The sequence below is a fragment of the Hibiscus syriacus genome, unplaced genomic scaffold (assembly GCF_006381635.1).
Source record: "Hibiscus syriacus cultivar Baekdansim isolate YM2019G1 unplaced genomic scaffold, ASM638163v2 tig00007643_pilon, whole genome shotgun sequence".
In the NCBI taxonomy this organism is placed as follows: Eukaryota; Viridiplantae; Streptophyta; class Magnoliopsida; order Malvales; family Malvaceae; genus Hibiscus; species Hibiscus syriacus.
In genome coordinates, this window is record NW_024062141.1 from 70,988 (window position 1) to 97,899 (window position 26,912).

General features: G+C 34.0%; 2 protein-coding genes across 3 annotated transcripts; one reads left to right on the top strand and one right to left on the bottom strand.

Moving 5' to 3' along the window:
- Positions 1-508: 508 nt before the first annotated feature.
- LOC120201573 (eukaryotic translation initiation factor 5A-2) lies at positions 509-22,381 on the bottom strand. Of its 2 annotated transcripts, XM_039202157.1 has the most exons (6): positions 22,349-22,381; positions 2,513-2,655; positions 1,741-1,863; positions 1,579-1,635; positions 1,415-1,489; positions 509-697 (listed from the first exon to the last, which is right to left on the bottom strand). In XM_039202157.1, the coding sequence occupies exons 2-6, from the start codon at positions 2,633-2,635 to the stop codon at positions 596-598; spliced, it is 480 nt and encodes a 159-aa protein (XP_039058088.1). In that variant the 5' UTR covers positions 2,636-2,655; positions 22,349-22,381; the 3' UTR covers positions 509-595. The 2 variants fall into 2 exon arrangements, with proteins under 2 accessions (XP_039058088.1, XP_039058087.1); XM_039202156.1 differs by lacking the exon at positions 22,349-22,381 and having other exon boundaries at positions 2,513-2,710.
- A 426-nt stretch (positions 22,382-22,807) lies between these two features.
- Positions 22,808-26,568, top strand: LOC120201575 (probable LRR receptor-like serine/threonine-protein kinase At1g74360). Its single transcript, XM_039202158.1, has 3 exons — positions 22,808-23,086; positions 23,195-26,429; positions 26,512-26,568. Exons 1-2 carry the CDS (start codon positions 23,011-23,013, stop codon positions 26,395-26,397), a joined length of 3,279 nt encoding a protein of 1,092 aa, XP_039058089.1. The 5' UTR covers positions 22,808-23,010; the 3' UTR covers positions 26,398-26,429; positions 26,512-26,568.
- The last annotated feature ends 344 nt before the right edge of the window (positions 26,569-26,912 follow it).

Below are 26,912 nucleotides of genomic sequence, written 5' to 3' on the forward strand. Positions count from 1 at the left end.
CTGATCATTTCTGTTGCAGAAAGAGGAAACTTTACAAGAAAAGATAACAAAAGTATAGTGTATTGAAGAAAATGATCCCACATCGATTAGATCACTGTCCACTTCTAGGTCAACAAAGAAAACATCACCACTAAAAAGTAAGGTTCACCGAGTTCGGAATCTCTATAAATTCGAACCATGGCAAGATAAGAAGCTAAGCTTCATGATATGTATGTTCTTTGATTAAGGAATCAAATCAAAACTGTTTCCACGAGAAAAGAAAATGAAGGGGAAACAAAATTGACTATGTTACAATATAGATTCAATATATTCCAGGTGTTAGTTCTCGATCTATTGAAGTTCATAATGATAAATTCCGATTATAATCTATTCAGATACGGAACACGTACAATCATAATTATACCTTATAACTTAAAAAAATACACCAAACTTGAAAGAAACAAAGTATCCATAGAACCAAAAAGGAACTAGTAATATTGTTTGTCCTTCATGTTTCCTACCAAAGACCCAAAAAAAACATCAAAGCAGAGCATATAGTACTACCGAAGTCTTAATTTTTGGTTCCATCTAAGGTTTGCGATAAATGAATCCGAAACTACTTTGGACCAATGTCTTTGAGAGCACAGATCTGCTCTTCCCCCATTGCAGACATAACAGACACAACCAGGTCTTTCCCCTCAGCAAAACCATCCTTGATCTGCACTCACCAAACCACACGAACGTAAATTATTAGACTACTGTCTTCATGATACGAAAAGTGAGTCATTTTCATGTTTGGAATGGGGATTAGTCATATATTTATGTGTGTGTGTGTCTGTATATATATATAAGAACAGGGTAAAACAAGAAACGCAATGCTGAGTAGCATTGAAACAAAAACAGAAGAACAGTTTCAGGCTTTCAGCTAGTTCAAACATGTCCAAGTAGGACTATGTAAACCGATTGCATATGGTGTTCACTCAGGTTCCTAACACCCAGAGGGCTGGAAACTATCCAAGGAAAAATGATTGCAACCAATAAAATATAAAACCCCTCTCGTGTAGGATTTTAATCTCTTCTTTGTGTAGAAGAAAGGAGACTGCAAACGGTGCTGTCAATGACGCCCTTTGACACAAGGGTGATTCGGCACAAGGAACCAGTAGCACAAAATAAGCCACAAAAGATGCTCACAGGTTAAGATTGTGTGAATACTTTATATCCCAAGTTGAACTCTAGTACTCCACTGAAATGAGATTAATGGGTCCTCTATACGAGGACAACAATAGGCACGAAGGGAATACAAGTAGCCAACCTTAGATAAAGGAAAAGGCTTTGCTGTTTTTAGAATTCAAATCAGTAAATCGAATAACAATAAAAGCTACTCTATATCAAAAGACCCATTCATTGAAAACATATAAAAGAACAGATAATTTACCTGTTTCAACAAGTTTTCATCAGTTGGAAGCCTCAGATCGTCCTTAGTGTCTCCACTGTCAGTCAGCAAACTCACCTGAAATATTTAACAAGTTAGCAAAAAAAAAAAAAAAGGATAGACTGCACAAAAAAAGAGAAGGCAAAAACGGAACCAAACAAACTTACAAATCCATCCTCAGAAATGTCGATCAACTGATAGTCAGTACGATTGACGTGTGGAACCTGTTAAAACCAGGGGATAATTAATTCACCAGTGCGAGTACATGACAGGTTAGAAGATTGAGAAGAAAAAACCAACAATTGATGAAGTAGGTTATAATTTCATACATCGCAGTTGTGAGAAGACGGGACGATATCTTCCAGCTTCTTGGAAGTGAAGATGTCGATTGCAACAAAATGACACTTCGCATGACCGTGCTTCCCAGTCTTAGAGGTCGAAACTTCGACAACCTGGCCAACTCAATACAAGTCAACAACCGTCAAGTTCAGTTAAAAAGTCAAATCATTCCAAATAGCAACGAGTGCAAATCAACACATCAACCAATAATTCATCACGTTCCAACAAGGCTTAATACCAAAATAATTGCCCAAACTATACCTTTTTCCCAAATAGGTGTCTAAACTGTTTTTTTTACTCATCCAAGTGTCTATCGTTACGAATATTACCACGTTAGTCACAACAGATGAGTCAAAAATAATTTAGGCACCTATTCGGAAAAAATGGTATAGTTTGATCACTTATTTTGGTATTAAGCCTTCCAACAAACACCATCAGATTGCTTATAAAAAGAAATTCATCAAAAAGTTCCTAATTTTTTAATGCTACAGTTTTAGTTTAGTTTACTTATAATCCTGTTTTTCTAATTTGTTTTTTGATTTAACAAAAGTTTATATAAATTCAAAGAATATACTAAAATGTAATATCATATTCGACTCTTAATGCACAGGTATCAATTATCCAACTATTAAAATTAATTCAACAAACAAGCAATAGGTTTTAATCATCAAATCTAACCTATAAATCATAAATAATTCCCAAAAGTCAAAAATAAAAAAAGACAACTTAGAGGATAAAATCAAACGGATACTAAGAAGTGACCTTGCAGGGGCGGCCTTTGATGACGATGTACCCGTTCTTACGAATCGTTCCGGCCTGTTGAGGATAGGTTTTGGAGGCGCCGGCGTCGGCCTTAGATTCAAAGTGATGTTCTTCGTCCGACATTTCCGGATTTTCAAAAAAAAAACTTTTTTTCCACTTTAGGTGTGCAGCAGAAAGCAGACTGTGGGCGGAGCAGATGTGCGGACTTGTACATTTTTATATAGTTAAATACTGGAAGTTAGGGTTTCTAATTTTATTTTAGGAAAAAAATAAACGTTTAGTATCTAAACTATTAATTTTTTCGTTCTAGTATCTAAATTTTCATTTTTTTCAAAAAATACCTAAATTTTAGTTTTTTTTTATTTTAATACCAAATTTTTAAGTTTTGAAAAAACTAGAAGTTTAGATACCAAAATAGGTTTAGTACCTAAACTATACTTAAGTTTTGGAAAAAAATTGAAAGTTTAGGTACTAAACGAGTTAAATTTTTAAAGACGAGATACCAAAATAAAACAAAAACTAAATTTTAGGTATGATTTTGAAAAATTAAAAAAGTTAAGTACTAAAACATATCAAAACCAATAGTTTAGGTACTAAATGAACAGTTTACCCTTTTATATTACTATTTGTGAGGATTGTATATATTCCTTTTTTTTTTCTGTTTGTTATTTCACATTAAATAAATATTAGGTAACATTATCCAAATAATATTATTCTATACTAAATTAATGTGTTGACATGGTAACCGACATAGATTTGATAGTATCATTAAGTGTCGTATGTTAAAATATTTTTAGTATTTTTTTAAAAGAAAAATGACCTATATTGCATTTGTTATAATTGACATTAGTTAAGATAATATTTGAAATATATGAGGAAGAATCATATGTACATTATTAGTGATTGATAACATCAATTATTATGTATCAATTAAACAATTAAGTTTTGATATCAATTTGATTTTAAAAAATCAAATAATAATTTAAAAAATTACCAAATCTAAATATTATTTTACATAATAGATAAATTTTTATATTGGAGAGATAACGGCTTTTAACAATAACATGCTCTTACTAATATAAAAAAATCGATTGTATTATGTGTACATTATAAATTTTATAACAATCGTCGAACTTTGTTAATATTATTTCTTTCTTTATAAATTATAGATATAAGAAATAATTACCTTTTTAAAAATTATAGTGTATTCTTTTTTAATTGTAATTAAAAATAATAAATACGTATGATTGTAATCGCAATTAATTAATTCAATCAGGAAATAAAACTATAAAAAAAACTAATTTGTATATTCATATGATAAAAAATATAATAAACTATTATAAAGTATAAATGAAGCTACACAACATAATATATCAATAAAAATTAGCTGACTTTACTCCCATATGTAATGGGGTAAGGGGGAGGTAGGATAGTAGGATGCCCCCAACGTCAGGTTGAGAGTAGCTTCCGTGAGAGACCTCCAGTAGTCAGAATTATGAATTGCCCACCATGGGACTTGACCCCACAACCACAAGGTTAAGAGCCTTGCGCTCTTACCAATTGAGCTGGACGGGTAATTTACAACATAATATATCAATCATAAACTAAAATACCTTTGGAAAAGCCCACACATATCTGGTCTGAATCTGTGATTTTAACTAATAACCCACACATGGATAGACCTACACTGCAGATAGGGCGGTCGACTCTCTTAAAAATTTTAATTTTTTTTATTATATTTTTATATTTTTAATAATATATTTTTAACCCTTGAAAAATTATATAATTTATTTAACATAAAATATTTCCTTCGTCCTTTAAATTAAAAAAAAACTTAAATCATCATAAATCTTGATACATGTTGTTGATTGTATTTAAAATTATAAATCTAAAAATTTTAATTGGGTAAACTACATATTTAATACCTAAATTATCAGTTTTAATTTATTTTAGTACTTAAATTTTTATTTTTTTCAAAATCGTACCTGATCATTTATTTTTGTTCCATTATAGTATCTTACCGTTAAAAACTTAACGCGTTTAGTACATAAACTATATGTTTTGTTATGTTTTAGTACCTAAACTTTTTTTCAAAACTTAACGTTAAGTTCTTGACGGTGTACTAAAATAAAATAAAAACTAAATATTATATATAGTTTTGGAAAAAATAAAAATTGAGATACTAGAACAGACAAAAAAAATTATAGTTTTGTAGACACTAAATTTTCATTCCCACCCCCTCCACTGAGCCTTTTTTCACCACACATAGAGCAGTGATCCACAATAGTAATTGACGCCGTTCTTCTCGGCACGTCACCAACAACCAACAGATCAAGAGTCTCAATTTACATAGGACTCAAGCTAAAAATAGGTGTTCTTTTCATTATAAATAAAACGTGTAAACCCAAAGCAAAGGAGGAGGATCACAGAGAGTATACGACGAAAATACAGAGAAAAAAAACACAAGTCATTTACACTTGTTAAACTTCGAGAAAGAAATAAAAGGCTAAGAACCTTACCTGAGGTTGTAGATGGTGGTGGCTCCGGCGATCAGTTTGTAAATTCCAACGGCGAGGAGCTAGGTGATGACGGGGGTAACAATATATCTCGACCTTGTGAAGATCCAACGGTGACAGTGTGAGATCAGTGGTGCGAAAGAAATCTAGAGACCTCACCATATTCAAGCGTTTGGGGTCGATTTATTTCAAACCCGAACCAGAAAAGAGCAAGGGAAGGAAGCAAAACCAAATTGTCCATCCCTTCCTCTCTGTGTATTTGATTACACCAAACCCAGACCATATCGTACGCCACAGTTCCCCTTCTCCTGCCACCGTCTCTTCCCTTAGTCCAGGAGTATTTCGAGCAGCTTATTTCGAAACTCCGATGCCAAGGTATCAAAGTGAAACAAAACGGCGAATTTGGAAAAGAGAGACATGGAAGAACAACATACTTCGAAACAGTTACGATCCAATGGCGGAATGATCAGATCGGATTAGTGAAAAATCGAAAGGTTTTTTTGGCTTTTTCGTGGAGTTGAAGGCCACTTCTCTCAAAACCGGGGACGGATTCGAATTGTTGGCGTTGAGACGAACTTTCCTTTGAAGTTTGAAACTAAACGGCGGAGAGTGACTGCGAGCGGCGGTTCACCTATTCCTGGCGAAAGCATTGTAACATTCTCTCTCTCTCTCCCTCTCTCTCTCTCTCTGTATTTTACGTGAAGCAGTGAGATGATCCCTTATTTGTTTTGTTATGAACATGTGTTTAATGCATTGATTAAATTAAGCCATTAACCATTTTAGTTTTAAATGAAGTTGATGTAGCTTCATTCTCTTGAATTGTAACACTTTGGTCCCTGTGTTAATTTCACTTTAACTCTCACGTTTGTTTGCGCCTTAATTATAGTTCATGTGTTATGAATCTTTAGCCATCATTGAGTACATTTTAATTCAGGCTTTACTAAAAACCTTTTTTTAATCTATTTGATATTTCTTTATTATTTTTATTTTTCAATTTGACATTCATTTTGCCATTTTTAGTAATAATCTCAACCGATCAAAGGTAAGCAACTCGAATCGAATTTTTAAATTTTAATTTTTCGCAATTAAAGACAACTGGAAATTACATAGTACCGAAAGGGCGGTTCAAGGGTGCTAATCCTTCCTTGACCGTAACCGACTCCCGGATCCGACATATCACTGGTAAGACGCAGACCATGTAAGAAATAAGGTATCCGATCAACCCACTTTTCGTAAAGTAAATGATCGGTGGCGACTCCAATCCACATTTTTCAAGTCGAAGCCCAATTCCGGGGCCCAACGGAAAGACGGTTTCGACAGCTTGGCGACTCCGCTGGGGACAGGTAAGTGAGTCAGGCTAGAATTAATTTCTGGTTGTCTTTTTATGCGAAAATTGTAAGTTTAAATTTTAATTTATTTATTCGGTTCCGATTATTTACCTTTGATTATCTTTCAAGTAAATAGTTGTACTAACGTTTGTTCAATGATTTCAGATTTTTCAAAATTGTCATCTCTAAGCTCTAAACCCGAGCTCCAAACCCGTTTTAAGTGGGGGTGAAAGCGACGCATTCGTGTGAATTTATTCACCGCATATGCCTAGCAAGTAGCCTTCAGGATTCATATACCTTATGTCTTCGTGTGAATTTATTCACCGTGCGGGCATAAGGGAATGTGTCCTCTCGAGTTTAACTTAGTCCACACAAGCCTGTGATGGGTTTAGGACTAAGGGTCTGGCAAGCCCAAGGGGGCACCGGCAAGGAGAACTCGAGTACCTTTTTAGAACCTAAACCGGGAGAGTACATGGAATTAGAGCCCACCCCAAAACCTCATTCCAAACCCTAGGCTGTTTCGTTTCCTGCATTATTTTTCAAAGCATGCGAACTAGACAAATATGCGGCTAGGATTTGTTTGAAATTAGCATGCGGGATAGAAATCATGTCTGTGTAGGAATATTAAGCATGTTCGGGTAGATTATCATGTGGGGTAAGACTTTTCATTTTCATCATTTTTATTATTATCATCATTATCTCACTAACTTTTTTTTTCCTCCTTTCATTTTTATTCTTTGGCATTTTTTTTTATCATTCGCATCATTAAAACGAGGTATTGATCCACAAAAAATGTGTTTGTTAAACGTAAATAATCTGCATTAATGGACAAAGGGGTTATAATACAAAGAGATAAAAAGCTCAGAAGTCCAACCGTGATCAAAGAATACTCAGAGGCAAAAGTTGCAGGGGCAAGACGAGGAAATGGTTACTGACCCGGAGAGTCCTTTCAAAAATTACGAGAACAAGATGGTGAAACCCTAGCTAAGCCGGAGACCATTATTCCAAGAACAGGTCGACAAACTTCGGATTGAGGGCTCCAATGGCACTTTCGTTTGGAACGAGCGGCATAGAGCGAAGGCCGGAGATGCAGTCATTCGAGACCTTTTTTGGAGCAAGCAACTCGTTACCCGCACAAGTTTAGCCAAAGGAACTGGAATGGTTCGACAAGATATTCAACCGGTGAAAAAGCGGAAGACGAATCAACTTTCCAGAGGCTGTGCAGGATCTATACCATCAAAAAAGTTTTTTGTCTCTTCAGACGTAACATTTTTATCCCCAATAAGGATTATTCAGAATAATAGGCACATTTTTCGGATCAATGCCTCGAACATTTCATGCATCATACATTCAGACATATTGTGCATTTTGTTACTTTTCTTTACATTCGCATTATGATTCCCTTTTTTTCATTACATTCACATGTCTCATCAAAAATGAGAATATTCCGATCCTATGACATATAAGGAGCTTTACCAACAGTTGTTTGATGCACACGTGGTGTCCATTAAGCCCCGTACCCCAGGTAGTATGATGAGAACGCTCATTGCAAAAATCATAGCGGAGTCTCAGGGTGCACTATCGAGAATTACTCCACCATCAAGAGAATCATACAGAAAATACGTAACAAGAATCGGATCGGCTTCAACAACTTGGGGGCATCTAAGTGAGGCATATCATTTCATCATTTGAGTCATTCTGTTTGGATTTGTTTTTTCATTCTTTTCTCAAGTTTTTGCAAGGACTTTTAAATAAATTTATGTTGCTTTAATGATGGCGAGCAATAAATCACATTTGCAAACTTGCAATTCTTTGAATATCATTTGAATTAAGAAACTCTGTTAATGGTTCAAAGTTACGGATCTTTGACAAAGTAACATGTTTAAAAAAAAAAAAGACTTTGACCTTATCCAGAATATACCCTCAAACACCATACCCTGCTCTTGTAATTAACCAATATACCCTTTCCTTCATAAGGTGCGGACAACATGGGGCATCATTTGCATATGACAATTACTATGTTTTTTATTTAAGACGTTCAATGACGATGATGATCTTTACAAATGAAAGAGTCGAGTAGGTGAATCCAGTTTAGGTCAGTTGCTTGAAAATTGAACTCTAAAGATGAGATTCCTTGACTTTCAAAAACACCTAGACTATAACAGGTTCTTCTTGACAATCTTAGGAAATTAAATCCTTAAAAACTGAGCTATTCCGCTAAGGCAATTGGTTATAGAGGAAACTTGAAAGCCCTGGCCTTATGAGTAGATTACGTTCAAACCATGACATTGCTCGGACACTTGGCAATTCGGTGTTTGCTCCACTGCTCTTGTCAGGCTGAAGACTCTGTGATGAGATGAACCCTTCAGTTAACTTGATAACTGTGATTATAATATTAAGATGTCCCTCTAAAGCAATTGGTTAAACGCCCCGGCTTTATGGATTCAGCTAGTCAGATAACGACAAATTAAATCAAATTTATCTAAGCCAGAAATTTTCGGTAAAATGGACTAAGGGAGTTAAGGAACACCTGTTATAGTCAACTACACACGAGCACTCAAGAATTTCATTTTTAGACCGATGTTTTTGCACTGTCTTTGTTAGAGGAGCCTACAAAGCTTGAACAAATAGAAGATTTCAGAGGACTGAAACAAAAGGTCTAGTAAGTGATCATGCTAGTTGTGTCATTTTGTCCGCACCCAATTGAAGTGCCAAAGCATGTTGCGATATTTAAAAAAAATGACATTTTTTTTTACCAAAACCTTATAAAGGAGGCCAAGCTAAAGCCAACCCATCCATTTGACACTGGTCAAAGAGCTGTAACTCTGAAAACGTTAAAATAGCTATTGATTCCTTTGATATTCTTTGAACTCACGTTTATAATTTGATTCAATTGCGAATAATATTTTACAGCATTTTTATCGTTTTCTCTCCTGAAACAAGAAAAATGAGAAAAACATTTTCAAACAGAACAATCTCAGATATGAAATGTCTGTAAAGCCCAAGCTCGAGAAGCAAATGGGGCACGATCGATTCCATGGACCAGATTGGCAGATAAAGCACGAAGAGATAACACATAATTCATTCATGTTGCATGCATCTTAGACATAATTAGGTGCATCACATTCCTCATTTTGGCATACATGATTTTTGCAGCTTTTAGAGTCAAGGATACTTGATTCGTAAGCGCCTTTAAAGAACGATGGTGGTTGCTTAGCTCGGCAGCAAGAAGCTACACTTCGACCAACTCGACAGATTGAAAATTTTCTCTCGAACTCACAATTTGCTCGAGAGTAAATTTCAACTTCTCAATTTCAGAGCCAATTTCAACTTCACAACGAAGGATATTGGACTCCAGACAACGTAAGTTCAACTTCACGACGAAGGGACCGCTGGTTGTCAACAAACAACTTCTCAATTTCAGAGCCAATTTCAACTTCACAACGAAGGACATTGGACTCCAGGCAACGCAAGTTCAACTTCACGACGAAGGGACCGCTGGTTGTCAACAAACAACTTCCCAATTTCAGAGCCAATTTCAACTTCACAGCGAAGGATATTGGACTCCAGACAACGCAAGTTCAACTTCACGACGAAGGGACCGCTGGTTGTCAACAAACATTTCCCAATTTCAGAGCCAATTTCAACTTCACAGCGAAGGATATTGGACTCCAGACAACGCAAGTTCAACTTCACGAAGAAGGGACCGCTGGTTGTCAACAAACATTTCTCGATTTCAGAGTCAATTTCAACTTCACAACGAAGGATATTGGACTCCAGACAACACAAGTTCAACTTCACGACGAAGGGACTGCTGGTTGTCAACAAACATTTCCCAATTTCAGAGCCAATTTCAACTTCACAACGAAGGATATTGGACTCCAGACAATGCAAGTTCAACTTCATGACGAAGGGACCGCTGGTTGTCAACAAACAACTTCTCAATTTCAGAGCCAATTTCAACTTCACAACGAAGGACATTGGACTCCAGGCAACGCAAGTTCAACTTCACGACGAAGGGACCGCTGGTTGTCAACAAACATTTCCCAATTTCAGAGCCAATTTCAACTTCACAGCGAAGGATATTGGACTCCAGACAATGCAAGTTCAACTTCACGACGAAGGGACCGCTGGTTGTCAGCAAACATTTCTCGATTTCAGAGTCAATTTCAACTTCACAACGAAGGATATTGGACTCTAGACAACGCAAGTTCAACTTCACGACGAAGGGACCGCTGGTTGTCAACAAACATTTCTCGATTTCAGAGTCAATTTCAACTTCACAACGAAGGATATTGGACTCCAGACAACGCAAGTTCAACTTCACGACGAAGGGACCGCTGGTTGTCAACAAACAATTTTCCAGTTCCATAGCCAATTTCAACTTCACGGCGGAGGATATTGGACTTGGAACAATACAACTTACTTGGATTTCAACTTCACGACGAAGGATATCCAATTCCAGGCTCAGCTTAACGACGAAGGGGCCACCCACGGTTTCAACTTCGTGACGAAGGGAATCGTGCACACAAGCAGTATCAATCTCTAGATTGGATTTCAACTTCACGTCGAGGGATATCCAACTCAAAGAAGGAGTGTCTGCCAACCAAAGACCTTTGAGTTCGACTACGCTCAGCTCCAAGGCACATCATTTGTAGCATAGCTTAAGTCGAGAAGGGCTATCTGCCAAAGACCTTCGGGTTCGATTATACTCAGCTCCGAGGGCACATCATGTACAGCATAACTCAAGGCTAGAAGAGTTATCTGTCAACAAAAACCTTTGAGATTGTTTCCCTTGAGACAAATTTCGTCTCCCTTGAGACAGTTTCTCTTGAAACAAAATTCGTCTCCCTTGAGACAGTTTCCCTTGAAACAAATTGGTGTCTCTCTTGAGACAGTTTCTCTTGAAATGCCAAAGACCCTCGAGTTCGATTACACTCAGCTTCAAGGGCACATCATTTGCAGCATAACTCAAGGCTAGAAGGGTTATATGTCACCAAAGACCTTCGAGTTCGACTACGCTCAGCTCCAAGGTATATCATTTGCAGCATAACTTAAGTCGAGAAGGGTTATCTGCCAACAAAAGACCTTTGAGTTTGACTACGCTCAGCTCTAAGGCACATCATTTGCAGCATAGCTTAAGTCGAGAAGGGCTATCTGCCAAAGACCCCTGGGTTCGATTACACTCAACTTCGAGGTCATATCATTTACAACATAGCTCAAGGCAAGAAGGGTTATTTGTCAATAAAATTGTCGAGTTCGACTCTATTCAGCTCGATGATACCTCAATCACACTACTGTCCGGCTGTAATCAAGGTTTTCAAGTCGAGAAGAAGACCTGGTTAACCGTGCCTTAGTGACAAGAAACTGTTTTTCGGCAGCATAGTTTAAGCCGAGAAAAGCCATATGTCGACGAAGACCTTTCGAGTTCGATTTCATTCATCTCAAGGGCATGTCAACCACAGCTTGGAGTTAAAGAATTACTTCCAAGTCGAATTTTTGGAACAAAGATCTATAAACCGAGAAGAAAACTGAAGCGGGCTACAACAATGAGCCACATTTCGATTCAAATTCCGAACTAACGGCCTCGAGATGGACTCGACTTCACGACGGAGGAGTCATCCGCAACTCAAATCGACAGGGAGTTATTCTTAATTGAAATATCAGAGTCATTTTTCAACTTCAGCGAACAAAAATTTGTGTCATTTTATCTTTGCCCTATTTTTCGTTCCATGAAAAAGGACAAAGAGGGGCAGCTGTAGACACTAAATTTTCATTCCCACCCCCTCCACTGAGCCTTTTTTCACCACACATAGAGCAGTGATCCACAATAGTAATTGACGCCGTTCTTCTCGGCACGTCACCAACAACCAACAGATCAAGAGTCTCAATTCACATAGGACTCAAGCTAAAAATAGGTGTTCTTTTCATTATAAATAAAACGTGTAAACCCAAAGCAAAGGAGGAGGATCACAGAGAGTATACGACGAAAATACAGAGAAAAAAAACACAAGTCATTTACACTTGTTAAACTTCGAGAAAGAAATAAAAGGCTAAGAACCTTACCTGAGGTTGTAGATGGTGGTGGCTCCGGCGATCAGTTTGTAAATTCCAACGGCGAGGAGCTAGGTGATGACGGGGGTAACAATATATCTCGACCTTGTGAAGATCCAACGGTGACAGTGTGAGATCAGTGGTGCGAAAGAAATCTAGAGACCTCACCATATTCAAGCGTTTGGGGTCGATTTATTTCAAACCCGAACCAGAAAAGAGCAAGGGAAGGAAGCAAAACCAAATTGTCCATCCCTTCCTCTCTGTGTATTTGATTACACCAAACCCAGACCATATCGTACGCCACAGTTCCCCTTCTCCTGCCACCGTCTCTTCCCTTAGTCCAGGAGTATTTCGAGCAGCTTATTTCGAAACTCCGATGCCAAGGTATCAAAGTGAAACAAAACGGCGAATTTGGAAAAGAGAGACATGGAAGAACAACATACTTCGAAACAGTTACGATCCAATGGCGGAATGATCAGATCGGATTAGTGAAAAATCGAAAGGTTTTTTTGGCTTTTTCGTGGAGTTGAAGGCCACTTCTCTCAAAACCGGGGACGGATTCGAATTGTTGGCGTTGAGACGAACTTTCCTTTGAAGTTTGAAACTAAACGGCGGAGAGTGACTGCGAGCGGCGGTTCACCTATTCCTGGCGAAAGCATTGTAACATTCTCTCTCTCTCTCCCTCTCTCTCTCTCTGTATTTTACGTGAAGCAGTGAGATGATCCCTTATTTGTGTTTTGTTTATGAACATGTGTTTAATGCATTGATTAAATTAAGCCATTAACCATTTTAGTTTTAAATGAAGTTTGATGTAGCTTCATTCTCTTGAATTGTAACACTTTGGTCCCTGTGTTAATTTCACTTTAACTCTCACGTTTGTTTGCGCCTTAATTATAGTTCATGTGTTATGAATCTTTAGCCATCATTGAGTACATTTTAATTCAGGCTTTACTAAAAACCTTTTTTTAATCTATTTGATATTTCTTTATTATTTTTATTTTTCAATTTGACATTCATTTTGCCATTTTTAGTAATAATCTCAACCGATCAAAGGTAAGCAACTCGAATCGAATTTTTAAATTTTAATTTTTCGCAATTAAAGACAACTGGAAATTACATAGTACCGAAAGGGCGGTTCAAGGGTGCTAATCCTTCCTTGACCGTAACCGACTCCCGGATCCGACATATCACTGGTAAGACGCAGACCATGTAAGAAATAAGGTATCCGATCAACCCACTTTTCGTAAAGTAAATGATCTGTGGCGACTCCAATCCACATTTTTCAAGTCGAAGCCCAATTCCGGGGCCCAACGGAAAGACGGTTTCGACAAGTTTATATATTATAACATATTAAAACTGATAATATAAATACTAAAACACATTAAAAATAATAATTTAGATATTAAATACTAATTTACGTATTTTAATTTTACGTGTCTTGTGAGGTAGCCAGGGACATATACTCTTCATTCAAAATCTTTATAAGGTCAGAGTCAACATTTTTACCTCGAATGTTGAGACTTCTCTATCAAGAAAACATGCTTTATTTTCTTTAAATATTTCATTCTTTTTTCTGATGTCGGAAAATCTCGTCCTTTTATCAAATTTAGATTCGCTCAAACACTTCATTTATTAAATATTAATTATCTATGGACAGATAAGGTTAATAAATTATTTAAATCGATAAAAAAAATCATATGGTACGTTAACTTAAAATGTTATCTATTGCAGTAACATAATAAGTTTCGCTTTAAATGTTATAAACGATAATAAAATAAGTTATAAATAGTAAATATTATCAATACTATCAATATTTTAGGTTGATCCTAAAATATTATCAGAGTTAACAAAATAAGTCGAAATTAAATATGTTAGGACTATCTATAAGAAATTCGGTTGAGCCAATAATATTAAGGTTTACAAAGAAGTAAATTGCGATCTGGAATGTTAATTTTTTTTATGTAATAAAAGCAGTTGCTCCTAAAATATTACCAGAGTTAACAAAATAGGTTAAAACTAAATATGTTAGGAATATCTATAAGAAATTCGGTTGCACTAAAGAATGTTAAGGTTCACAAAGAAGTGGTTTTCAATCTAGAATGTTAATTTTCTTTGTAATAAAATCGATTGTACCTAGAATGTTATCAGAGTTAACCAAATAGGTTAAGACTAAATATGTTATGAAAATCTATAAAAAAAAATCGGTTGTGCACAAGAATGTTATCAATATTCTCATTTTTTTAAATTTAAAAGTATTGATATTTTTCCGCAAATATCGATACTTTTGAATTAAAAAATAGAAAATAAGAAGACTACAAAATATCGATACTTTCAAATTAAAAAAAAAATCATTGAAAATGAGAAAACTGAAAGTATTTATACCTTTATACAAATATCTATATTTTCAAATTAAAAAAACATAGAGAATAAGAAAGCTACAAAGTATTGATACTTTTTAATTAATATATATATATATATTAAAAAAGAGAATGATGCAAAACATTAATATTTTTACACAAATATTGATACTTTCGAATTAAAAAAAATAAAAAAATTAGAAGTCTACAAAATATTAATAGATTTTCACAAAAATATCGGTACTTTCAAATTAAAAAATGAAAATGAAAAAGTTGCATAATATTGATATTTTTACACAAATATTGATACTTTTTTAATCTAAAAAAAACATGAAAAATGATATGACTACAAAGTATCGATACTTTTATACAAATATTGATATTTTTGAATTGAAAAAAATATTAAAAATGATAAGACTACAAAGTACCGATAATTTTATGCAAATATTTGAAGCTTTGTGCACGTGCGTGCAAATGAAGACCAAGGAGAATCTGGATCAGTGTCTGCTTACCAGGAATAATTAGACAATAATTAATCAAAGTAATTAAGTTGAATCTTGACTAACTAATTTTAAAAAGTAACCTTTAATTTTTAGTTTTTATTCATAAAAATGTGAATAATGCAAATTAAAAAAACAAAAGTCTAATCAAGGTTTTTGTTTACAAGTTTGATTCTATCTCCTCATAATTGTCAACATTTCATCATTTAGCTATTAGCTACTAATTTTTCCTTGACCAATTATTGATCTTATTTTGAATTTCATTTTCTATTTAAAAAAATAAATTGACGAAATGTAATTAGGTTTCAACAATCATATTAATCAATGTACTTTTATTATTATTAATCAATTTACTTTATTATTATTATTATTATTATTATTATTATTATTATTATTATTATTACTATTATTATATGTGTGTGTGAAAGACTAGGAAATTAAAAGTATACGCATTATTTGGAGGCTCCTGCGAATAGGGTTGAATATTGATACTAACAAATGTTTATTTTGTGATACTGAATCTGAGACTCGAGGTCACCTATTTTTTGGATGCAGTTTTGCGAAAGAACTGTGAGGGAATGTTCTCTCTTTGTGTGGTATTATGCGTAATGTTAGTACGTGGGATGGGGAGTTAGAATGGACTACTAGACTCCTCGGGGGTAAATCCCTCATTGTGCAAATCCTGAAGCTCGCCCTTGTTGGTCACGTCTATGGCTTATGGTGCGAGAGGAATGACAGATTGTTTGAGGATCGAGCCAGGTCGGTAGGTAACGTGCTCAATGATATCCGGGATTCCATCCAGATCCGTCTCAGCAACTGGTCCATTTGCAAGTTTGATTCGAGGAATATTGCACTCTGTGCAAATTGGGGTATATGAGCTAATGCTCTTCTGTTTTTTTCCTCTTGTTGGTTTCATTATTGTTATTTTGCTGATTTTGTAGTGTACTGTTATTTATAGTAAGATTTCCTGTTTTCTTGGGTAATGAAATGGAATTATCCAAAAAAAAATTAAAAATTAAAATAAATGGTGCGTTGTTGTGGTGTTTCAATATACTATATTATTCTCAACAACAAAAAAATATAATTATATTATAAAAGGTTGAATTATCATAATTTTATGTTCGAGTGTACAATTTAGATTTTTTCTATTTCATATAATTTTTTTTAGATTCATACGCTGACAAGAAGTCGAGTGTTTTCTGTCGTCGTCTTCATCCCGAAAAATATCATTTTAATATTTAATCTTGAATTTTTAAGCTTTTATCGGTGATTAAAATCGTTAGTTTTATTTTTTAAAAATTGTTGTACTTAAAAATTTATTTTTTTGTAAAAAGATATATTATTATTTATAATAATTTGACATGTATAATTTTACTGCAAACTTTTTTCAATTTTTTCTACTTCGATCCTCGTAATTTTAATTTCCTATTGTCATAGTTCATATATCAACATAGATGTCTTTCTTAGACTCATAATTTTATTTTATTATATAATCAAAGTTTTAAAATTTTTAATTTAAGTCCATATAATTTTAATTTCTTTTCAATTTGATATTAAAATACAAAAAAAAAGTTCACCGATATTAATTGATTACTTTACCAAAATTGATTTCAGCTGCCGACGACTTTAATGGTTATTATAACATTCACTGTATTTTTTTAAGGCACAATATTTTACCAATTCACAATTACAATCATGAATCTTGGAAGTCCTTCAGAGTAAACAAATATCACTAAGGTGGTGTTTGTTTTTACTGTGTAAGGTCTGCAAAGTTCTTATGTCTGCGCCGCACAGACCACGCGCAGACATTGAGCTTCGCAGACCGTTTGTTTTTTAGAATACAGAAGCTCTTCTAACGTCTGCACGAAGTCTTCTTGGTGCAAACATGATTTTATGTATTCAAATGTCTTTTTGGTGCAGACATTGTTTATAATTACGGGTGTGCCTGCTAACTGTAAATAATAAAACATAGAATCCAGCCAAATTAAATTATACACGTCAAGTGCTATCATATTGAATAAGTTTGAAGAAAATACGATTTTAAAATTTCAATTTTATAATATTGTAGGTGACAATAATTTAGGTAACAATTATTTACATATATTTATAAATATCAATGTTACCAAAATCACATATGAATTATGATCAATTGACCCAAGGAACGAAAAAAAAAACAAAGAGATTAGAACATGGTTGAAGTTTTTAAATATACGAAAAGAAAAAAGAAGAATCTATAAATTTTCATTTAATTTATATTTTATAATCACAACATAAAGAAAATGGTCAGCACTCACCACGGGCGGCTAAAATTTCCAATTGGTTAAAATTATTATATTTTATATATAAGTTTTGTTTTAAAATCATTGTGTTTTTTTTATTATTAATACGAGGTAAGTAAAAGATAATATATGTTTAAAAATAATTTTTAATCATCTGATATTAAACAATCACACCAGTCATATTTTTATGCTCGAACCCAGGACTTCAATAAATAACAATAATCCCTTAAATAACAACTGTTAATTTTTTTAATAGATATGCATTTTAAATAAATTAAAAGAGAATAAATCATATTAATTTATCATCCTTCTAAAATTATAAATCAGTCTTTAAATTAAAAAATAAAAATAGTTAATTAAAAATATAAACAACTCGAAAAAATAATATATACAAGTAAATAATAATATCGACAGTGAAAGATGAACACCGTTAACATTAATTACCATAAAAATTACTTATAACAATAATATTATATTGATGATATGATTTTTACCATAACTCAGTTACTCTATATCTTTTGTGAATTCGAGCGTCTATTAATATAGGAGGAGTAATGTCCAAAACAAAGATAAATAAACAAGATAATTATAAGAATAAATAGAGAACATACTACAAAAATAGACAAAACCATCAATTTTTTTCAATTAATATATATATATATATAAAAGTTAGAATTCACTTACACAACGTAAAATTTTTTAGTTTTATATATATTTAGAAGTGCTTGATGAGTGAAAATAGATGGATGAGATTAACTTCTTATTTTTTTTTTCAGTGAATATCTTCTCATTTCCTACTGTCAATCTCAGACGTCTATTTTCATTAATCAAACGACCCTAAATCTGTATAAAACTAAAAGAGTTTTACATTGTGTAATAGGATCCTAATATATATAATGTAAAACTCTTTTGTTTTACACAGATTTGAGACCATCAGATGAACTAAAATATACGACTGAGATTAACTCTCTCACACACAGATATAAGTTAGGATCTATTTACATATGATGTAAAACTTTTAGTTTTACACCTTTTTGATACCGTTGGATGGGGAAAATTAAAGGTTGATATTAACTCTTTGTTTTTTTCTTCTAGTGAATATCTTCACATTTTCCACTGTTAATCTCAATCTTTAATTTTTTTCTTATCTAATGATCCTAAAAAGATATAAAATTTAAAAAAGTTACACTATATAATTAGATTCTAGTCCTCTCTATATAACAACATGAAAAAAAAGTTATCATAAAAATAAAGAGTTAGGACATATCATATTTAGTTTTATTTATACGTGTACGTATTATAACAATTAATTCCATTTTTAAAGCACGTGAAACGAAAAAACGAGGCAGTTGAAACAAAAGAGGCGATGAGCCGCCCAAGTTGACTGTGGGTTCATGTATGCTCAAGCCATTTGACCATTGAACTCACGAGTCGACGAACCCATAAGAAAGACAGTTCGATATTCTTTTCTAAAATATTATTAGCCTAAAATCATTACTTTCACAAAGAAAATTTGGAAAGTGTCACTGTTTTCGTTGGTTGGTAATTTCTAGGAAAATTCACACACACACATATAAATTTATGTATTTAATACATAAACTATCAATTTTAGTCATTTTTAATATTTAAACTTTTAATTTTTTTAAAATCATATTTAAATTTTAATTTTTATTTCATTCTAGTATACTTGTTAAAACTTAACGTTATGTTTTAAAAAAAAATTAAAAGTTTATGTACTAAAATATATAAAAACTGATAATTTAGATATTAAACGCGTTAAGTTTTTAACAGCAGATAATTAAAATGAAACAAAAACTAAATATTAGGTTTAATTTTGAAAAAATTAAAAGTTTAAGTACTGAAACAAATCAAAACCGATAGTTTAAATGCTAAAAATATAATTTACCCAAAAAAATAATATCCTTGGAAAGCAATGAAGGTTTCGTGGAAAAAAATCAATTTTCTTCCGAAAACTATAATTTTAGAAATTTGATATTATAATAAGTTGACTCTATAATATTTGATTTAGAATAGTCAATTAATGAATTAGATAATAGTATTTATATAAAAATGTATTTTCATTGAATTTAATTCAAATTTAATAGGTTCTAACATCATCAAACACTATAGAGTCATTTTAAAAAAAGTAAGTTCAAGCCGGACCAGATTTGAATCGAGGATAAATAAGGATTTTTCATATATTTATATTGAGTAGAATTATATATAATTTTTTATCTTAAAATTTGAATTAAATTTAAGATTAGATGAGATTCCTAAACTCTAATCAAATCTGAATGAAAGAAATGTACTTCTTATATAGAATTGAGTTAATTAAATACCGATTTAACCTAACACTACAATCTCTAAATCTCATGAAAAATATTGGGGGCTAATTCGATGAATTTCGTCGTTATAAGATTTCTGAATTATTGTAAGACATTGAGAAATCAAAACTTTTGAAACCTTCGGGAATGCAAGAATTATAAATTGAAGAAAATGTGATTATTGAGGAAAATTTATTAGAATTAGGCACATCGGCTTCAAAAGTTCGTCCCTAGAGGTTGTATTTAGTAAGGATGTTCAAACTTTGGTTAAAATCGATTTAATTGATCGAATCAAATTTTTTTTTGATTAATCGGTTGGTTAATTTTAGATTCGATTGATTAACGGTTAACGATTTTTTTCAAACTTCGATTATCAGTTAATTCAGTTTGAAATCGGTAGGTTAATCGAACTATTAAATATTTAAAATATTGTATATATTATTTATATACTACTTAGCCTTAAGAGTGTTTAGATTTCGGTTTTAACCAAATTAACCGACCGAATTAATCGAATTAACCAAAAATATAAAATATTTAGTATATAATATATATTATTTATAAGTTTCGGTTATTCAATTAATTATTTTTAAAAAACTTCAGTTCAATTAACGATTAAAGAGAGAAAAAATTGGTTAATAAAATTTTAAAAAATCAGTTCAGTCGATTAACCAAATCGACTGATTGAACTCCCCAGTTCGTACAAAAGCATTACATTTATCCCAAATTTCTACTCACAACGTCTATATATCTTAAGGTAGCGGAGTAGTGTTGCCTTAGTTTTAGGTTTTAACCCATTTGACTTTATCCCTTCTCGAAGCCTGCTATCGTTGAATTCTGTATATTCTGCTCTTCATGTTTCCTCTTTATAATTTTGGTCGGGTCTTACGTTTCTGTCTATATGCAGTTATTTTTACGCATGGGTTTATTTGTAGGGATTACTTCTCATTACAGACGTGCATATGAGACTGCATATGAAGATTGTTCACATACGTATTTTATTTATTTATTTAAACATGTATTGTATTTTATCTTTATTTTTAATTTTTTTTACTGTCGGAGGTCTTCCACGGAAACTGCTCTCAACCTGGCGTTGGGGACAACCTACTACCCTACCTCCCCCTTATCCCATTGCATATAAAAATAGGGTTTTATTGTTATTGTTGTGGTTTGAAAAAAATTATTGAATACAATGAACTAAAATTATTTGCTACTATAAGAAATTTACTACAGTTCAATCGAAGTCGCCATACAGTCCCGACGACCTTTAGCTCCCCCTGTTTACCTTCAAAACTTTTTATTTTTTATTCCCATAGAGCCGAGGTCACCCTAAAATGTACAACTACAGTGCGACTTACCCTAAGTCGCATGGTTCCCAATGCGATTTACCGTTATTTGAACAATTTTTTTTAAACCATTATTCTAAAAATTTTGTCCAATATAGTTCTTATACTTTATATTTAAAGTTATTTAAAATTTTAATATTTAAATATGATTTAAAAAACTACTCGATTGCAATTGATATGTCCAAACATATTAAATATTATTTATATTATGTTATTTCTACAATGTTAAATAAAATGTACAATATAAATTTTTATAAAAAAAATCTAGTTTTTTTAAAAGAGGAGTTTTGTACGGATTTATTTTTCGCCTGAGACTAATCCTCAGAGGTACTGTCGGGCTCAAAAGGTAGAGACCTCTCCCAAGAAGGTTTTATGTATCCACAAGGACTTGAACTTAAGACCACTTGCTTAAGTGACCTAAGTCCCTTCCACTCAGGCCAACCTTCGTTGGTGTACAGATTTATTAATCGTACAAAATGGAATGTAACCATAAATCTGGTTAAAAAATCTTTCTACACCATGTAAAGGAAAAAGAGTATACCATAAATACGTAACTAATCCTGAATCAGATCATAAATATATATAAAATATAAAGAAACAATTAATGTGTTATAAGTCGTATAAGTTTGAAATTATAAAATTAATTATAAAGTACAAGTTTGATCTAAATCAATTCTAAAATTTTTAATTTAAAACCATGAATTCAGTCTCAAAATATTTAATTTAAAAAAAATGAATTTACAAAACATTAATATTTTACTCCATAAATATGCCGAACACTACTTTAAAAAAATAAGAACTTTCCATGAAACAAACTGATTTATACTAAGACTATGACCATATTAAACCATGTTTAAAACTAATATTTTATTAATGTTGGGTAAATTATATAAATAGTCTCCAAGCTTTTAGAGTATTTACATTTTGATCACTAAATTTTTAAAATTTATATATAATGATTAAAATTTTAATTTACTTTTATTTCAGTCATTGCCACCGACCTTCTTCACCTACGTCGTCACCGTTAGACGTACTTAGTTGTGACGATAATAAAAAAAGTAGTTTTAGATTAAGTTGGAACAATCTCAAACTTCATAATCCGAGATGAGTCTAAATGTGTTCTTTACATTTTCTTCTTCTTCTTCTTTTTTGCTCGTTCCTTTTATTAACTTTGATATTAAGGGAAAAATGGCTTCCATTAATTTTTTTTGTTTGAAATTTTCTTATACATAAGAGAAAATCTCTGATAAATGATTCTTCTTACTATGTTCTTCAAATTAATTACATGCTAATTACACGAACTCATTAAATTCAGGTTCATTAAGCCTTAAATCTGTAAAATTTCAGAATTCATGCTCATTAGGTCTTATAGGAAATATCAGAACCATTGATACACTTCGGGTGTAAGCTTTGGTTAATTAACTGCATGATGGGGGTAAAAGTTAAATAAATGAATTGTAAGTTTTAAAAGTATAGTGATCAAAATATATTCTGTTTAAATGTTAGGGGACTATTTATGTAGTTTACTCTAATAGCAAAAGAAAACCTTTGACAAAAATACCGTTGGCAAACGTTTCTTCGCTTTGGTCTCTGGTCTTTAAGTGTAGGCGTTGTGTTCTTCAACTGACTTTTTAGTTCTTCGAATACGTTTACAACTTTTATTCTTTCAAATGCTTTGTTTTTTTGCCTTAATTTAACTCCAAACTTCATTTATCTTCTTCCTCAAATGTTTTCATTTGATGGGTCTCTGATTAAAGCAACTCGTTAAAAACATTGGCTGCAAAAAAAAAAAAAAACATGAAGAAGAAGATCACAGACCAAGCTCTTGCATGGCGTTTCACTTTGTTCATATTCTTAATCCTTACGGTTTCAGGTATGTTTGTGTTTTCCCAGGATGATTCTGTTGGATTACTGCCATTTTCTTTTATGTCACATAACATGTTTGAGACATTGATTATGTGTGTTTGTTTAATTGACACAGATGATGTTGTCAATGGAGATTCATTAGAAACAGACAGACAAGTTCTGCTGAATCTGAAAAGATTCCTGGAAGCACACAATCGAGTAAATCGAGGAAGATATTCAGAATGGGATGTCGATGACTCGATTCCGCCGTGTCGGTGGCCCGGAATCTCTTGTTCCGAACAACAAAGGGTCATCGGTATAAACCTGTCTGGAAACAACATTTCTGGTGAAATGTTCAATAATTTCTCAGCTTTGACAGAGCTTCGACACCTTGATCTTTCGAGGAACACCATCGGCGGAGCTGTACCGGACGATTTGAGTCGATGTGAAGGCCTTGTGCACCTCAACTTATCACATAATATCCTTGATGGAAAGCTGGAGCTTAAAGGGTTGAGTTGTTTGGAAATGCTCGATTTATCGGTGAACCGGTTTCACGGTGATATAGGAGTTAACTTCCCGGGAATTTGCCAGAATCTGATTGTTGCAAACCTTTCAACTAATAACTTCACTGGTGAGATTGATAGCTATTTTGATGGATGCTTGGATCTCAAGTATCTTGATTTGAGTTCCAACAAGTTTGGTGGTCACTTATGGGGTGGATTTCGAAGGCTTGTCGAGTTTTCGGTGTCAGAAAACTTCGTTTCCGGGACGGTTTCGGGGTCAATGTTTGCAGGTAATTGTAGTTTGCAGAATTTAGACTTGTCCGAAAACAATTTTCATGGTGAACTTCCAGGGGAGATATCAAATTGCAAGGATTTGGCTATCTTGAATGTAGGTGGAAACAAGTTCAATGGGTTCATTCCACCCGAATTGGGATCAATTTCGAGTCTCGAAGGCTTGTTCTTGGGGAACAACAGTTTTTCGAGTTCGATCCCAGAATCGCTATTGAACTTGACGAATTTGGAGTTCTTGGACTTGAGCAATCACAAATTTGGTGGGGAGATTCAAAAGATTTTTGGGAGATTCAAACCAGTTAAGTTTCTGTTATTACATGGAAATTCGTACACCGGCGGGTTCAATACATCCGGTATTCTAACGTTACCAAACATTTCTCGTTTAGACCTGAGTAATAATTGTTTCTCCGGTCCATTGCCTGTTGAAATATCTGAAATGCCAAGCTTGAACTATTTGATGATGGCTCACAATCAATTTAATGGTAGCATACCACCTGAATATGGAAACTTGCCAAATATACAGACTATTGATCTGTCCTTCAACCGGCTTTCGGGATCGATCCCGCCCGAGCTTGGTAAATTGAGCTCTCTTTTCTGGTTGATGCTTGCAAACAACTCTCTTAGTGGCGTGATACCTCCGGAGATCGGAAACTGCGGTAGCTTGTTATGGTTGAACCTTGCCAACAATCAACTTTCTGGAAGAATCCCTCCCGAGTTGACAAAGATTGGACAAAACGCTACCCGAACATTCGAGTTGAATCGTCGACGTAATGAAAGGATTATTGCCGGTTCAGGTGAGTGCTCAGCAATGAGGAGATGGATACCAGCAGACTATCCGCCTTTCAGTTTTGTGTATACAATTCTCACTAGGAAGAGTTGCAGAAGCACATGGGATCGGTTGCTTAAAGGCTATGGTCTTTTCCCGGTGTGCTCGTCGGGTTCGATGATCAGGACATTTCAAATCTCGGGATACCTTCAACTTAGCAGCAACCGGTTTTCGGGTCCGATCCCTTCCGATATTGGTATGATGCAAAATTTCAGTATGCTGCACCTGGGATTCAATGAATTCAGTGGTGAACTGCCTGCACAGATTGGTCAATTGCCTCTTGTTGTCCTGAATATCACCCGGAACGAGTTTTCGGGACAAATTCCGGCCGAGATTGGCAATGTCAAATGCTTGCAGAACCTTGATTTGTCATACAATAGCTTCTCTGGCATATTTCCAACAAGTTTCAGCAACCTGACTGATCTCAACAAGTTCAACATATCGTACAATCGGCTCATTTCCGGGGTAATTCCGAGTACCGGACAATTCTCTACCTTTGAGAGATACTCATACTTGGGAAATCCACTACTGGATGTTCCGGATTTCATTGACAATGGAACAGTTCACCTACCGGACAATAACGGAAGGCGGAATAGATCTGCCAGATTTGCTGTGCTTATGGTGTTGGTAGCTCTCGCACTAACCACTTTCGTTTTCGGGGTCGTATCGGTTGTGGTATGCAGAATGGTGAATTCGAGATCCGAACCTCAGAGATATCTCCTGAATGATACAAAGTATAATCGACACGATCTAGCGTCAAGCTCGGGCGGATCATCGGACACCATCAAGGTCATCCAATTGGACAAAACAGCTTTCACTCACGCGGACATTTTGAGGGCTACAAGTAACTTCTCGGACGAGAGGATTATCGGGAAAGGAGGGTTCGGAACGGTGTACCGAGGTGTATTGCCGGACGGAAGAGAAGTAGCGGTGAAAAAGCTACAAAGAGAAGGAATAGAAGGCGAAAGGGAGTTCAAGGCCGAAATGGAAGTTCTAAGCGGCAATAGCTTTGGTTGGCCGCACCCTAATCTTGTAACACTCTATGGTTGGTGCCTACATGGATTAGAGAAAACATTGGTGTATGAATACATGGAAGGTGGGAGCTTGGAAGATCTTATAACGGACCGAGTCCGATTAACATGGCGGAAACGGATCGACGTTGCGGTCGATATTGCACGAGCATTAGTGTTCCTACATCATGAATGCTACCCAGCCATTGTTCACAGGGATGTTAAGGCTAGCAATGTCCTGTTGGATAAAGACGGTAGGGCACGAGTCACGGACTTCGGTCTCGCTAGAGTCGTCGATAACGGCAATAGTCACGTGAGCACGATGGTGGCGGGAACTATCGGTTATGTAGCACCGGAATACGGGCAGACATGGCAAGCTACGACAAAAGGCGATGTGTACAGTTACGGGGTGTTGGCAATGGAACTCGCGACCGGCCGACGAGCTGTGGACGGAGGCGACGAATGCTTGGTGGAATGGGCCAAGCGTGTCATGGGAAATGGACGATGCGGATTAGGTCGAGCCATGGTGCCGGTTATGCTTCTGGGATCGGGATTATCCGTTGGTGCTGATGAGATGTTCGAGCTGCTTCGGATCGGGGTCCGATGCTCAGCTGATGCTCCACAAGATAGACCAAACATGAAAGAGGTGTTGGGTATGTTGATTAAAATCACAAGCAGCCGGGTAGATTTCAAGTACTGCATCTCATGATATTAGGCTTAGACGTCGAATAAACGGTGCATAATATATATATATATATATATATATATATATATATATATATATATATATATATATATATAGAAAAGTTAAAAACATACAAAATTTTACTATTATTATTGTAATTCCTCTTGTAAAGAAACTTTCTTAATTCATTATATTTAGGGTAAATTACACCGTTTTTCTCTTATTTTAATCACTGAACTTTTTTTTCTTCAATTTGCTCTTAAATTTTACATATTAAATTATTTTGCTCAAATTTTTTTTTAAATAGTTGCATGATGTGGCTTTTTATTAATATATAATGATGATATATTTTTTTATTAATATTTAATTATGATGTCTAATATTTAAAATAAAAATAAAAAATTTTAAATTTAAACTCTAATCCCAAATTACAATCCCACCTCACCCTCACATTCCAACTCCCGCCGTCATTGTCTATCTCATTTTAACCTGCGTTTAAGCTTTAAAAAAAACTATCGTGGATTTGATTTATGAAACTA

Bases quoted from the DNA above. Each gene is read 5' to 3' on its own strand.
- LOC120201573 (XM_039202157.1), bottom strand. From the start codon at position 2,635: ATGTCGGACGAAGAACATCACTTTGAATCTAAGGCCGACGCCGGCGCC. The intron at 1,864-2,512 runs GTCACTTCTTAG...TGAGTTGGCCAG, and splicing joins TCAAAGGCCGCCCCTGCAAG to GTTGTCGAAGTTTCGACCTC. The intron at 1,636-1,740 runs GTATGAAATTAT...TGGTTTTAACAG, and splicing joins CGTCTTCTCACAACTGCGAT to GTTCCACACGTCAATCGTAC.
- LOC120201575 (XM_039202158.1), top strand. From the start codon at position 23,011: ATGAAGAAGAAGATCACAGACCAAGCTCTTGCATGGCGTTTCACTTTG. The intron at 23,087-23,194 runs GTATGTTTGTGT...TAATTGACACAG, and splicing joins CTTAATCCTTACGGTTTCAG to ATGATGTTGTCAATGGAGAT.